Source organism: Mirounga angustirostris, unplaced genomic scaffold (genome assembly GCF_029215605.1).
Source record: "Mirounga angustirostris isolate CCGP_5_RB_7025 unplaced genomic scaffold, mMirAng1.0.hap1 SCAF_16, whole genome shotgun sequence".
Lineage (NCBI taxonomy): Eukaryota > Metazoa > Chordata > Mammalia > Carnivora > Phocidae > Mirounga > Mirounga angustirostris.
Genome location: NW_026991724.1, coordinates 4,332,081 through 4,347,321, shown reverse-complemented (window position 1 = coordinate 4,347,321; position 15,241 = coordinate 4,332,081). Strand labels below are relative to the sequence as shown.

Genomic DNA, 15,241 nt, shown 5'->3' with positions numbered 1-15,241 from the left:
TTGGGAAATTCACAAACATGTAGAAGTCAAGTAACACACATCTAAGTAACCAACAGACCAAAAGAGGAATCACAAGTTAGAAGATACTGAGAGGGCTGAACACACATACACACAACACACCAAAGCTTATGGGATGCAGCTAAAGCAGTGCTTAGAGATAAATGTATAGCTGTAAATGCCTATATTGAAAAAGAAGAGAGATCTCAAATCAATAACCTAACCTTCAACCTTAGAAAACTAGAGAAAGTAGACCAGACTAAATGTGAAGCAACCAGAAAGAAAAGACTAGAGTAGAGGGCGCCTGGGTGGCTCAGTTGGTTAAGCGACTGCCTTCGGCTCAGGTCATGATCCTGAAGTCTCGGGATCGAGTCCCGCATCGGGCTCCCTGCTCGGCGGGGAGTCTGCTTCTCCCTCTCCTGCTCTCTCTCATTCTCTCTCTCGCAAATAAATAAATAAATAAATAAATAAATAAATAAATAAATAAAGACTAGAGTAGAGAGGAATGAAGAGACAGAAACCCAACTATATCAAAAGCTGGCTCTCTGAAAACATCCACCAAAATCTGACAGACCTTCAGCTAGACAGATCAAGAAAATAAAAAGCCTCAAATGACTAAAATCAGAAATGAAAGTGGGCAGGGGGTGCCTGGGCAGCTCAATCCATTGGCATCTGCCTTTGGCTCGGGTCATGATCTCAGGGTCCTGGGAAAAGCTCACTGGGGCGTCTGCTTCTCCCTCTGCCTCTGCCCCTCCCCCTACTGGTACTCTCTGTCTCTCTCAAATAAATAAAAGCTTAAAAAAAAAAAAAAACGTAACTGGGGACATCACTAATGATCTTGTAGAATAAGTATTAAAAAAATACTAGAAACAATTAATTTCTGCATATTTGTGAATTTCCCAAATGCCTCCTTACTGATTTGTAATTTCTTTCCACTGTCGTTGAAGAATCATACTTTGTATGATTTCAGTCCTTTTAAATTTATCACGAGGCGGGGCGCCTGGGTGGCTCAGATGGTTAAGCGGCTGCCTTCGGCTCAGGTCACGATCCCAGGGTCCTGGGATCGAGTCCCGCATCGGGCTCCCTGCTTCTTGGGAGCCTGCTTCTCCCTCTGCCACTGACTCTCTCTCTCTCTCTCTCTCTCACTCTCATGAATAAATAAATAAAACAAAAATAAAAAAATAATAATAAATTTATCACGAGGCATGTTTCATGGCCAACCAATACGATAATCAGAGCAAACTGGGAGGACTCACGTGTACGGATTTCAAAACTTCGCTACAAAACGACAGTCACCCAGACCGCGTGGTACCAGTCTATGTGTCAAGGGCTCAGTGGGTGAGCACGCAGGGCACTTGCCTCGAAGGTCCATCTCGGAGAAGAGCTGGGTGGCCAGCACCTGCACCCTGGAGGGGGGCCCCGGGCCTCTCTTCTGGGTCCAGCCTCTCAGCTCCTGTCTGTAGGTGAGCACGTGAACCACAGAGCCAACCAGATCCTCTGTAAACTGAAAGACCACAGTTTTACCATTCGTCACATTTCCACCATGACCCACAACCTACATCGTATCAATACAGGGAAGGACGCTTTATCTTTTCAATGCCGACTACAATGGGTCACAACATGGGAAGAGATTACATTACTTAGGTAGGTGTTCAAGCTCTATTTCACCAAGGCCTGTGTCCAGGAGTCCTGACGTCACCAGTGATGTGGTCTAGGGTCCCTGAGGGGGACATCTCCATGTGCCTCCACCAGCTGCGCGATCGAGCTAAGTCCCCACCTTAGGACCCCCGAGGCTGCTTGGCATGGCTGCAAACGGCCTCGTGGCCTCTCTACCTTCTGGACTTCTCTTGCTTTCACAGGACATTCTGTGGCAGAAATCATTTTCAGGATCACAAGACTCTTCTCCTCGGAGTTTCCCTTCAGCAAGTGGTACATGGACACGGTGAACTGTTCCTGGGAGACGCTGTCGCTGGGCTTCGTGGCCTTCCCTGTCAGGTCAACCCTCCGCATGCCGTCATAGAGTCTGGTGACCATCTCTGGGGGAAGAGCTTCTCCAACGTGGCTCTGTTGGGAACAAGCAGCAGAAAAGCCTGGATGGGGTTGAGCTACGCGTGGTAGGGTCGCAGGAAAAGGACCAGGGACCAAGACCAACCACTGCCACTCCCAGATGCTTCCACCAGCACTCAACCTTCCTAAACCCCGTAGGTATCCTCTCTCCCCCACCCAAGAGAATCACATCACCCCAAAACGCACACGCCTGATGTGTCCTGGCTTGTGGATCATCATGGCCATCAGACTCTTCCACAATCTGTTCCCATCCTGCCCTCCAAACTTTCCAGTCCCCCACCACACCAGATTGGCCACGTCATTCCTGCCTCTGGTCACTGTCTGCTCTTCACTCTGCTCAACACCTCTTCATTCTACACTAACAGCTGCCATGTGTGGGTCTGAATTTATTAACACGTGGAACGTATGTGTGTGCATAGCTTATCTGTTCTCCCCTATGAGACGAGCCAGCTCTTCCTATCCAAATTCTTGTGTTTAATATGCATTTTTACTTAAGTTTTATTTAAATTTTAAATCTAATTCTGGGTTTTTTTTAGATATATTTATTTTACAGATAGAGCGCGAGCAAGCGAGCATGGGGGAAGGGACAGAGGGAGAATCTCAAGCAAACTCTACGCTGATTGTGGGGCCTGATGCGGGGCTTGATCTCATGACCCTGAGATCATGACCTGAGCCAAAATCAAGAGTCAGACGCTCAACCAACTGAGCCACCCCAGGTGCCCGGATTTTAAATTTTTTTTTTTTTTTAAGATTTTATTGGGGCACCTGGGTGGCTCAGTCGTCAAGCGTCTGCCTTCGGCTCAGGTCATGATCCCAGGGTCCTGGGATCGAGCCCCGCATCGGGCTCCCTGCTCGGCAGGAAGCCTGCTTCTCCCTCTGCCACTCCCCCTGCTTGTGTTCCTGCTCTTGCTATGTCTCTCTGTCAAATAAATAAAATATTAAAAAAAAAAGATTCTATTTATTTGACAGAGACACAGCGAGAGAGAGAACACAAGCAGGGGGAGTGGGAGAGGGAGAAGCAGGCCTCCCGCGGAGCAGGGAGCCCGATGCGGGGCTCGATCCCAGGACCCTGGGATCATGACCTGAGCCGAAGGCAGACGCTTGACGACTGAGCCACCCAGGTGCCCCTTAAATCTCCTCCTTAATTAACGTCTTGCCAATAACATAATGTAAATACTGTTTTCCTTTTTCACTCCCAACATGCAATGCGATTTGCTCCAGGGCTTATAAAAAGATGGATAGAAACAGCAAATCACAAACTGAATCATGAGCTTCCTCCGAGCAGGTTCTGAGAACCGGGTTCTTTCCAACGGCTCCCTGTGTCTGGAGTCTGGGACAACACGGATATTCAGGGGCTCTCTGTCAGTGTTTTCCAGGTTCTCCTGAAAAAGTAATCTCTGCTGCTTCCCCCGAAGAAACTTCCTTCCGTCACCAGGGTTTTCTGACCAACTTTTCGCCCTCCGTGCTGTGATACACACACCAGAACACTGTTCCCCACCCTGCACTCAGGCCTTTCATCGGTCTGGCTGGTCCTCCTGCTTCGGCTTCGTGGGTGCCTGGGTCTAGTGGGGATCCATATACACCCCCCATGTGCACGCATGCATGCACACACCCACGTAGCCGTGACCCCGATAACCTCCCTCATCTTTGAAGTGAGCATGTTGGGGGATCCCCAAGGCCCCCACCAGCTCCCACTCTGCACGTACTAAAGAGGAGACTACTAGATTGCCTTCCCCTGATGCAATCCTTCCCCATCACCCAGGAAGATGGGCTGGTGGGATCTCTTTGCCACGGTCTTGCTGTCTGGGCACTCAAACATGCTGTTAAAAAAAACCCCATGGAGGGGCACCTAGGTGGCTCAGTCAGTTAAGCGTCTGCCTTCGGTCAGGTCCTGGGATCAAGCCCCGCATCAGGCTCCCTGCTCGGCGGAGAGTCTGCTTCTCTCTCTGCCTCTGACCCTCCTCCCTGCTTGTGCTGTCTCAGATAAATAAATAAAATCTTTAAAAAAAAAAAAAAAAAAGCCCCATGGAACAGGGTGAAAAGATGAGGAAACGGGCAATTTTAACCCCTTGGCAGGTAAAACTTGAATGTGAAACTTCATTATTTTGTTAGGAGTACCAGAAAAATCCTAAGACTTCAAACACTCACAAATACATCTGAAGGCAAAGTACACTTGAAGCTGTGGTTACTGGACCCACAAACCCCGCTAAGGCAGCCGGTCACCCGGTCTCGGAGGGAAATCAGGAGACAAAGGTTTAAGAGATGGGACGCAGGGCTGGCCCCTTTGGTCGATCTCAAGGTAGAAGTGTCCCCCAAAACACAGCACTACAGAGACGGAGCAGAGCAGCTGAGACAGAGCCCGCAGCCTGCAACATGGAAGATGCAGACCACCTGCCTTTTTTTTTTTTTTTTAAAGATTTATTTATTCATTTGAGAGAGTGAGAATGACAGAGAGCACATGAGAGTGGGGAGGGTCAGAGGGAGAAGCAGGCTCCCCGCCGAGCAGGGAGCCCGATGCGGGACTCGATCCCGGGACTCCAGGATCATGACCCGAGCCGAAGGCAGCCGCCCAACCAACTGAGCCACGCAGGCGCCCCAGACCACCTGCTTTTTCCAGAGAATGCACTTGGCAGTGCTGCCGAACATGCGTCGGACCACCACGGAGAGCTGCTTCCGGCCCGAGGGCCACAGCGCGCAGCACCTGCGTGAGACCACCCACTGAAAGCCACGCGTGGCTCTTGCCTTTAGCGCCTTCAGAGAGAAGGATCGGGGCGAGGTCCTGGAGCTGTGCGTTTCCGACGACAGAGCATCAAAGAGTCTATCGATCTCCACCTGCTCCTCAGGAAGAAACTGTGAGCAAAACTTCTGCCCCGACTGGCTTCTGCTGTTCCCCATCTCTCCTCGTATCCGGCACAATTCTCTGCAGAAGACACCAAGGTAGAGATCAAGTTAGAGAGCTCAGAGAGAGTAAATGTTGGTTAGGATACATAGTCAATTACTCAATATTGAGTTAGCTGCAAACTCATCAGAGCTACATCAGGGGGTGAATGCAAATCTGGCGGGAAAACCGGCCCCCGAGCCCCGGGGTCTCTGTAGGCACACGCGTGCTTGCCAAGCAGTCTGGATTTCTTTATTTGGAAACACAATTCCTACACTAATGTACCTAAAAGGTAGAAAAATCAGTATGTTCATCGAAATACTCTTGTTTTCAAAACCTAACTTGAAAAAAGTCTGTAAGGCTGGCTGATCACACGTATTTGAGTAAAATCGACATCTTGAAAATACCACCTAGGAAGCGAGCGTGGGACTGGGCCAGCTCTGCCCTGTGATCCTGGCTCCGCCCCCTAGCAGCTACGAGGGCTGGGGCGGGCTCCAGAAGCTTCCGTGCCTCCAGATCCTCCTGCGTGAAATGGCAACCAGCACGCTCTCTGACAGAGGTCGTGGTGACCACTGTGTTAGTCCAAGCAAAGGGCTAAGAAGGTGCCCGTGACCTTCAAGGGACACAGACACGGGCACCCCAAGGCCCAGGGGCCTTGTTCATTGTCACAGACCCCATTACAGAAAGGGGTCGAGTGCCATCATATCTGGGAGTCAAACAGAAAAGCAGAGAGAAAAAAAAAAAAATCTCTTAAGAGGCCAAGTGCGGTGGCTTATTCCTTCCGTCCTTAGACTTCCCCTGGAAGCTGGCGTCGGTGAAACTGCTGGAGAGAAAAAACACCTTCTCCCCCAGCCCAGGAGTGAACAGCCTCCCGCCATGTCAAGGCAGGGAGCCGAGAAGGGGAGGGCAGGCCAGCCCAGGCCCCCCAAGATTTGGCTGATCAATCCCCCAAGAGGAAACGGGGTACAGTCCCGAGTTTTCTTCCTTCTTACTAAGGGGAGATTCACTTAACGTGAAACTAACCACTTTAAAATCAACCATTCAGCAGGATTTAGTGCATTCACAGTGTGGTGCAACCACCACCTCTACCCAGCCGAAATATTTTTGTTGCCCCCAAAGGACACCTCGTGTCCATGGCAGTCACTCCCCGCCCCATCCCCCAGCCCCTGGGGCCACCCATGTGCAGTGTCTGTGGGTGTCCCTGTTCCAGACAGTCCCGTACATGGAACGACACGATCTGTGGCCTTGTGGGTCTGGTCTCTTCCCATCAGCATATGGTTTTCGAGGCCCATCCATGGCCCAGCCACGGTGGGTTTACCCATTCATCCATTGTTGGACAGCTGGGCCGTCTCTACCTACCGGGTATTGTGAATAGTGCTGCTATGAACACAGAGCACACAGACTTGTTCGAGTCCCTGTTTTCAGACTGTGGGGTACAGACCTGGGAACCGAGAGGCACTGGGTCGTACGGTAATCCAATGTTTCATTTGCGAGGAGCCACCCCACGGTGTTCCATTTTCCATTCCCAGCAGCAAAGCACAAGGGCTCCAATCTCTCCACATCCTGCGTGATGCTACTATCTCCATCCTGGCAGGGGACCCATCTGCCCTGCAGAGGACGCCACCGGCCGGGACTCGGACACGGACCTCGGCCCACGTGCAAAGGCAGCTGGAGAGGAGAGCTCACACAGGCCAGCTTGGGCTATCACTCACGAGCCACCTGATCTAGATGCTTCCACTCCTCAAGCTTCTCAGCAGCATGACAGCCAAGAAGGAAAACCTCCAGCCCTGGGCTCAAGGGCCAGCCTGCACGAGGCTCTCCTGGTCTCTGACACAGTGGGGACTGCGTCAGCTGGTGCCTGGTCCCCTCCAGGGGCACGGCCCAACCGACCGCCAAGAAAACACCTGATCGTTTTCACACAACCCTCCCTGGGCCCCTCATCTTGTTATTCTGCTGAAGTCCTGAAAATGGTAAATGTATAAAAATGCAACCCTAGTGATTCTATTTCACTCTCAGATGGGGGCTTCTAGCCAAAGATCACCTTTTTCACTTCCAGAAAACCTTAAGGTTTGTGACCGGAGAAGGCCCGAGACTTACCGAAATGCTGGAAGGGAGGAAGGTCTTGCCAGCACCTGGGAGGGGAAGGATTTGAGAGGTCAGCACAGCATCACGTCAGAGCTGGACTCTAACGGAGGCATGTGGTCCACTCGGGACATCAAAATCTAGTCCCCTATCTGGCTCAGAGGGCCCTCACTGTCCACCTCTGCACACCACCACCCTACATAGCCTCTGGGTTCCAAGCCTGCTTGGTGTTCCTGACCTTCCTAGAACGGACAGTCGCCTTAACTGAAATGGGGCACAGGCCCCCCCATCCCTGACTCTGCTCGCTCTCCCCACACACCTCTCCAGGTTCATGCCTGACTTGCCTGCTCAAACCTGAAAGTCCCAAGAGACTCTGTCCTCCAACCACCTGCCTAGCACCTGAGCCACCTGGGGCACGCAGGCACAGCGCCATGGCGTCCCGGGCCAGCTGGTCAGGTGCACCAGCCCCTTCTCCACCTGCCTGCTGGGCTCCCATATGCAAATTCCAGGCCGGCCTGGCCTGGGTGCTGAAAGAGCCCAAGTGCTCCCCCCACCGGGACTGGCTCCCAACCCCTACCGCACTCAAGGGCCCCTTGGATTAGGGCCACTCGCTCAACCACCACGACGTGTCCCCTACCCAGGGATGGGCTCCAGGATGCCCCCATCCCTGCATCCCACGCCCCCATCCCTGCATCCCACACCCCCACCAGGCCCGAACCACAGCGGGGACTCCACCTGTGCGATTCCATGTGCTAGCGCAGAAGCCACCAGGGAGAGCCAGCGGCGAGGACGGAGGTCCAGCCAAGCCGCCTCCGGCTCGCTTTACCACTGATCCCATCTGACTGCCTTGCCTCCCAATTCCCCAAATCCTGAAAAAGCTTCCGCCCTCTCAAAGTCAAGGAATCGCTCTACCAGCGGGATGCCAGTCTCTTTAAGGGGGACACCTGGAGCTAAAAGACTACTCGTCAGACGTTTCCATGTCCCAGAGGAGGGAACAGTGCAGGTGGGGGCTGTGCCCCTAAGGGGCCACAGGTCGCGCCTCCTCCAGCACGCGGGCCATCCTGCATCTACTCCATCAGGGACTCCGTGTCCCCCCGGGGCCAGGCCCCGTCACAGAGCAGAAGAGCCTCAGGCGGGCACCGGCCTGCAGGAGCAGGAACATTCCGTTCACGGGGGAGAGACAGACAAGCAGACAGACAAGCGCAGCCGGGGCAGTGGGGATCCAAGTGAGAACACAGGAGTCAAGAGTCGAAAATGTCCCGAAGGACACATTCCGGCTGGGTCTTCAGGTGCCCACAGGTGGCTCACCTGGGCAGTGGGGACCCTGTGCGCAAAGGGGCCGGGGTGCAAACCACGATCACTGAGGCCTGGTGTGGGGAGGGGAACCAGAGGCTCCAGAGCAAGATCCCCTGGTCCGCCCCTGCCCATCCCAACCTCCTCCGCCGACCTGCCAGAACAGGTTCCTCCAGTGTTGGCTGAAAACAGAGCAGCCTGGCCAGCCCTCCTGGGGGCCCGATGGCTGCGGGGAAGGAGCAGGGACGGGCGAGCCGCCCACACGGACAGGGGAGGTGCAGACCATCAGAGTGGGGTGGGCACAGGGCAGCACCAGGAGGAGACATCAGGAAAGGCCCAGGAACAGGCATGCTAGCAATCCAGGAGGGGAAGGGGGAGAGAAGCCTCAGGCAGGAGCTACAGGCCCAGAGTCAGGAGGGCGGGGAGGACAGCAGCTTGAGAAGGGCCCCGGGCCCCGCACCACTGTTCCTGGCGGGAGGGGACGCAATGGCCAACAGCTCCCAGGACAGGGACAGGGGCAGGGGCAGGATGAAGGAACAGCAACTGCAGCAGGTGTCCCCACCCCCCACTTCGTCCATCCCAGCCTCGGTCACGGTGATCCTGCCCGAAGTCTCTCCAATCAATTCTAGGGAAGAAATGAAGACCCTCGATGCACCCCTACACCTCCCCAAATACAACTCCCTGAACTTTCTTCCCGTCCCTGACAACAGCTTTCTCCTGGGACCATCCCAGGTGTGCCTCCCTACGGAGGACAGCCCATTTTCCTGGCAAGTTGTGCACAAAACAACCCTACGCTGGCCTAAGCCTTCAGGAAGTTTACGTATATCAAGTTCTCTTTCAGGAGGAAGCACCTCCATGTTGCTTTAAGACTCCTTGCATCAGGGGTTCTCCACTGGGGGTCGTTCTGTTCCCCAGGGCACATCCGGCAGTGAGGCTTGGTTGTGATGCCTGGAGTCCAGTGGGTAGAAAGCAGGGGTGCTAACTATCCTACACCGTACAGGACAGCCCCCTCACAACAAGTTACCTGGCCCCAAATGTTAGTAGGGCTGAAGGTGACAAACTGGTTTTCCAAGATGCAGAGCAGTGGGGCAGAGCTCAAGGGCGGGCACTGAAGTGCACAAATGATCCTTAATGCTTGCCTCTCGGCACAGAGACCCTGGGCTCTGCCCTTAGGGTGGAAGCAAAGACAGGCAGCTCTGAGGTCAAGTTCTGACACTAGTTGGTTTGAGGACTACGCGCAAGTTACTAAGCCTTTTCCAACTTTAGTATAATGAGGAAAGTACCACCAGGCCCGTAATGAGGTAGAAGCGATTAAATCAGGTTAACACAGGGCATTTAATTCTGCTTTCTGGGGTCCAGAGATGGAGACAGAGGGGCCCAAGCAAGGCAAGTTTGAATCCCTGCGCAGGAACAAGGGAAGCAGCCCAGCTTGGAAACAAGGAACCCCCTCAGCGCTGGGGGAGTGCCAACAGTTTTCCTGCAGAACGGAGCTGCAGTTCCGGCTGGCGTCCTAGGATAGCTCCGTCAGTCCTCACAGCCTCCCCAACTGGCTCCTGTCCTCGGGGTGCTCTCCCCTCTGGCCTGCCAACATCCAAGGGGCCACTATCCTGACAGCAGTCACCTGGCCCTCAGTGCCCCCTTTCTGCTGAGAGTTCAACCACCACATCTGGACATCCAGACTTCAAGCCCTGTTTACATCCCAGCATCAGGAGCCCTTCTGCCAAGGGTCAGCTGGGGCGGGGGCAGACTCCCTGGGGGCCGGAAGGTGCTGGACCTGTCCTGCTCTGCCCAGGCTGGCTTCCCTTCCTCCAGGGAGCCCCGCTGACTCATCTGCAGGGGTGTTAGCCTGGGAGTGGTTTTGTTTTTCTCCCCTCTGTTCTAGGTTTAGCCACCAGCTCCACTCTCTTGGGACAAAACAAGTAAGACGTGGTCAGTACAACACCCCCCAACCCCACCCACAGTCCAGTATAAACCCCCTGAGGGCTCCTCCCACAGATGCCCCCAGTTTTTCCCACGTCTATGTGCCTCTCTCACTGCCCCTCCCCAAAACGGGCAGCAACCCTGGGGACCCTCTGATCTTGACCACGCGAAAGGCAGAAGATGCGGGGTGATCTTGTGCTCCGACTGCCCACACGGGGAGACCCTCGCTCCCTCGCAGCTGTCCCCCGAGGGCCCCCCACCTCTCCCACCCTGGGGGCCCAGAGGAGCAGGCAGCCAGAGGGGCAGGGCCCAAGCCCACTCCAGGCACCGTTCCCTCCCGGGTCTGGTGCCATCGCCCCCGATTCCCCCCCGCCTCCCCGGGATCGGCGGCTCCCTCTGGGCCACTGGGCCAGCGCCCCCGCTCAGCTCACCGCAGCCCACCGCCCCAGCACCCACCGGAACTGGCCAGTCGGGTCGCCCGCATGGATTTTCCCTTCAAGCAGCCCGCCCCCGTTGCCAGGCGAGGGCGCTGACGGGCAGCTACCCGCCCCAATAGCAGACGTGGAAGCTGAGGGGGCCGAGCCCTAGAAGGAACTCAGCCAATGGCCATGCACCTCATGGGGCGTGGGCCGGCGCGGACGGAGGCGGGGCCGGGGCGGGGCCCGCAGGCCGGAAGGAGCGCCTGGGCGGGGTGCGGTTCCCGCGGGGGCGGCTGGGGAGGAGCTGGAAGCGGGCTGGGGAAGAGAGAAGCACCTGGGGAGGGAGGGGGAGTCCGGGCTGGGGTCGAGAGGAGCCGCTGGGCCGTGGGCCCAGTGAAGACAGTGAGGGAAGAGGCGGGTAACCCGCTGGGGGACGCTCCTGCGGATCCGGACCCAGGCAGCTCTCCTGTGACACCCCTCGCCCTGCCACCTCTGGTTTTGGCCAGGGGCCCCCCCCACCTGGGCAGAGTGCAGCCTCCTGAGCTGGAGCTTGTGCCCCTTCTCCCCCCCCCCCCGCCCCCCCTTACCTCCTCCGGGTAACCAGGTCCTCTGCCTGCATTCTCCTCCTTCCCAGCAGCATTTAAACGTGCCCACGGGGCGCCTGGGTGGCTCAGTGGTTAAGCGTCCCACTCTGAGTTTCAGCTCAGCTTGTGATCTCAGGGTCGTGGGTCAAGCCCCATGTCAGGCTCCGCGCTCAGTGGGGAGTCTGCTCCTCTCTCTCTCTCCCTCTGCTGTCCCCCAGCCCTCTCTCTAAAAGAAGAAAAAAACGTGCCCACGTCTGTTCCAGCCTTGATAAACAGACTCTCCCTGCCCCCCATCCCCTTCAGTCCTCAAACTCCTGTAACCCGGCCCCAGCAGCTTGTCCTTAAATCCAGCAGGCACTTTCACAGTGGGCATCCTCCTCCTCATTAAAGCCCTCCTTTCTGGGCATCCGGGTCGCTAGTCGCTGGCTTCTCTCTTCCTCTCTCCCAGGTAGTTTTCACCCAGGCTCTGCTGGCTTCTGCTTTGCTGGAGGTCCTCCCGCTGCTCTCCCCAGGCTGCGCATCCCTCCCTGAGATAACAGCCTTCCTCGTGACTTCCGCTCCACCTGTCTGCTGTGCTGACCCCCAAGCCTGCACTTTGACCCCATATGTTTGCTTATCAGGCATCTCCACAAGGTTGCACCTGAAATTCAGCCCAGCTGAAACTCAGCCTCTTCCCTCCAAAACCGCTCCTCTTTACTTCCTTCCTTAGGGCATGTCAGCACCTCCCATGCCTCCTCCCTCTTCCTCCAGGTTGTTTTACTTCCAAGATAGCTCCTGCATCCACCCCTTTTCTCTCCAAGTCCCCAGGAGGCCCCTCTCCAGGCCAGACTGCAGTAACGGCCTCCTTCCTGGCCTCTTTGCCTCCTCCAGCCCATCCCCCCTGCTCCCTACTGGAGCCAATGGAGCACTTAACGCCCAAATACCTGTCTGTCCTGCCCCTAGACTGAGAGCTAGTAGCCCAAGATCAGCTGGGCTATTCATCAGGCCCCAGTGACAGACACAGGCGAAGCCAGCTGATGGGTTTTAACTGTTCCTAAAGTTCACAAGGAAGGTTATTTCTCAAGGACACATGGCCGCACCTGTAAAGTAGCATAATGATCCCTTGAGTAATAAATGTTTTTTTTAAAGGTTTTATCTATTTACCTGATAGAGAGCACAAGCAGGAGAAGCGGCAGGCAGAGGGAGAGGAAGAAGCAGGCTTTCTGATGAGCGGGGAGCGGGACGCGGGGCAGATCCCAGGACCCCGGGATCATGACCCGACTGTAAGGCAGATGCCTAACAGACTGAGCCCCCCAAGCACCCCAAGTGATGAATGTTTTACTGAAAAAGAACTTGGAACTCCAAAATCATAGATCAGCAACAACTTGGCTTTTTGACATTCCATCCTTAAGAATGAAACTTCCTGCTCCCGCCTGGAGAATTTAAAAACTTTGCCAGAGAAGAGCCTGGATTTGCAACCCAGGTGCAGAGCTCCAGAACAGCTTTGCGGTTCCCAAGAGAACGGGAGCCAGTCCATTTTGCAGGCCTGACCTAATGCTGGTCCCACATGGCCCTGCGTTGCCCCAAGCCCGTGGAAACACTGCTTCTTTCAGCCTTCACCCAAACTCCACTTTCCACAAAATCCGATGAAAGCTCGCTCTTTACATTTGTCAGGTGAGCTGCCCCAGGGTTCCTGGTGCAGTGGGTAAAGAAACCTGCTTAGCCAGACTCTGGGGTTAATCCTGGGGTTCTTAGGCTGGTGGAATTTAAGTCTGAAAGAGCAAGGGCAGTACTTGTCTCTCGAGTTCATAGATGCACATGGAACAGAGACAGGCTCTCAACATCTTGTGCTTCATCATCATCATCATCATCACCTGCACCTGCTGAAGCCATGGGAGGTGGGAGATGAGGATTACATTGAAGGGAGGGGCTGGCTGGGGGAGGGTCTGTAAAAGAGTGGTTTGGAACTGATCAAGGGGAAAAAACAAGCACGTTGAGACACTATGTGGGGAAACAGGTGGGAGGGAAAGAAATACACAGGGAGGTCTAGGCTTAAAAACTCAAAGGCCGTCTGAACATTTTCCTTTCTTGTGTCAAAGATCTATTGCCTTTCCAAACTTTTTTTTTTTTTTAAGATTTTATTTATTCATTTCACAGACACAGAGAGCACAAACAGGGGGAGCAGCAGGCAGAGGGAGAAGCAGGTTCCCTGCTCGATCCCAGGACCCTGGGATCATGACCTGAGCCGAAAGCAGACGCTGAACCGACTGAGCCACCCAGGCGCCCCTTTCCAAGCTCTTTCTGCCCACCTTTGTCTCCATCCTCCCTACCACTCAGATGCTTCCTGGCCATTCTCCAACTCAATCTGGACATGGGAGTTCCTTCCTTCCAGGGGCCCTGCCTCAGGGCTGCACCTGGCTGATGTCAGCTTGCAAGACACGGCTTCTTGCAGCAAAACTGGTCTGAGCCCCAAGGCCTGTGTGCCAGGAGAGGCAGAGCCAGGAAAGCCAAGTGTCCCAAAGCCCAGCCAACCCCATGTCCTGCAGACCAACGACCAGTGAATGGTCCCAGCTCTTCAGCTCATTCAAGTTAGCTTTCTGCCACCTGCAGTCAAGGTGGTAGAAGGATTGGGTCCCCCTGTATTTATGCACACATGGCGGCTCAGGGGAATAAGGAGGAGACCGACGTAGTTGGTTTGATAGTGTTCCGATCTCTAAAGCCAGGGACTCCCCCTGTGCCCATTGCCTGCACCTGGGACAGTGCCACCACCCCGTCTTGGCTGGGCCCTGGCTGGCGGGAAAGCCCTTAGTGACATCCATGGTGGCTGCCCTGTCCACAGGGTCCTCCCGCTCTCCCTCACCACGAGCCGGCAAGGCTAAGCCACATCATGGATACAATTGTCCTCCACGAAAAAGGCTTTTACTGGTCTAAGCACTAAATGAGGGGCTGGCCGGCTTACTCTGTGAAAGGCCAGATAGTAAATACTTTACATTTTTCAAGCCATTCAGCCTCTGTCACAACCACGGGATTCTGCTGTCCTTGCACAAAAACAGCCACAGACAATATACCATTGAACAAGGCTGTGGGTAGGACTTTCAGGAAGGCCGCTGAAATGTCAATTTCATGTAATTTTCACACATCCTGAAATATTCTTCTGTTGATTTTTTTCCCCCATTTAAAACGTGAAAATCATTCCTCACTCACTGGCTATCCCCAAACAGGCAGCCAGCCAGATTTGGCTTACAAGTTAGTACAGTTCCTGTTGTGTTTTAATAATATTTATTTAAGCTTCAATTTTGCACATTTGTATTATATACCCTTTAAAACTGGGGGTTTTGGGGGGGAGAACTCCCAGTCACAGTTCTGGCCCCCAGCACACATGGACTCCACTGCAGGCCTTCCTCTCAAGAGCAAGTTTGAAATATCTAGAACTTTCCAAACTCCCTTAGGGTGTGGCTTGGTTCTCCAGCCCCTCTTGGGGTACATTTTGTGTTAAAAGAGTGGATTTGAAGTAAAGGTTGGAAACATAGTGATGTCAAAGACCAAGAAATGGACCTTGGGCTACTTGGATGAGCTCATTCGGCATGACCACTCAGTTTTTGTGATTAGCAATTCTCAACGACAGAGCAGCCTAAAAGCCTTTGGAACGAATCCCAAACACACCAAGGTATAAACAGTTTTTCAGTTTCTGGAATGTACTATGTAATGAAATTTGGATCCATCTTTCCCTGTCAAGCTACGTGTCATGAAGAAATTTGAAAGGTTATTAAAACATGTATACCTATGATTGACTAAATAAAAATGTAGAAGAGGCAAATCTTAAAAAAAAAAACCCCATAATTTACATAGATGATCCCGAGTCAAGGAGGTGGAGCCTAATTACCCAGTCCTCAGGTGGACTGGGCACAAGCACTTCCTCCCAAAGGGGACAGGATAGAAACAGGGGAGGGGTTAACCCTACAATGGACAAACCGACAAAAGCGACCTCAGCCATGTGATCAAGGTCAACATCAGTAGTGATG

The 15,241-nt window shown here is 54.1% G+C and overlaps 1 protein-coding gene across 10 annotated transcripts in view; it reads right to left on the bottom strand.

Moving 5' to 3' along the window:
* The window catches only part of MEAK7 (MTOR associated protein, eak-7 homolog), a 57,104-nt gene that overhangs the window by 17,840 nt on the left and 24,023 nt on the right, over nt 1–15,241 (bottom strand). For 5 of the 10 annotated variants that reach the window (XR_010408196.1, XR_010408195.1, XR_010408197.1 and 2 more), the window contains exons 4-7: nt 7,040–7,074; nt 4,807–4,984; nt 1,831–2,061; nt 1,357–1,501 (exon numbers count right to left, since the gene is read on the bottom strand). Coding sequence is in view for 7 of the 10 variants with exons in the window: in XM_064581192.1 (XP_064437262.1) it covers nt 1,357–1,501; nt 1,831–2,061; nt 4,807–4,984; nt 7,040–7,074 (589 nt within the window). In the remaining 3 variants the exon portion in view is untranslated. Of the gene's footprint in view, nt 1–1,356; nt 1,502–1,830; nt 2,062–4,806; nt 4,985–7,039; nt 7,075–7,759; nt 8,235–8,332; nt 10,227–10,668; nt 10,811–11,243; nt 11,266–15,241 lie in introns of those variants that run through there. The other 5 variants (XM_064581195.1, XM_045890644.3, XM_045890647.3 and 2 more) reach the window with 5 other exon arrangements.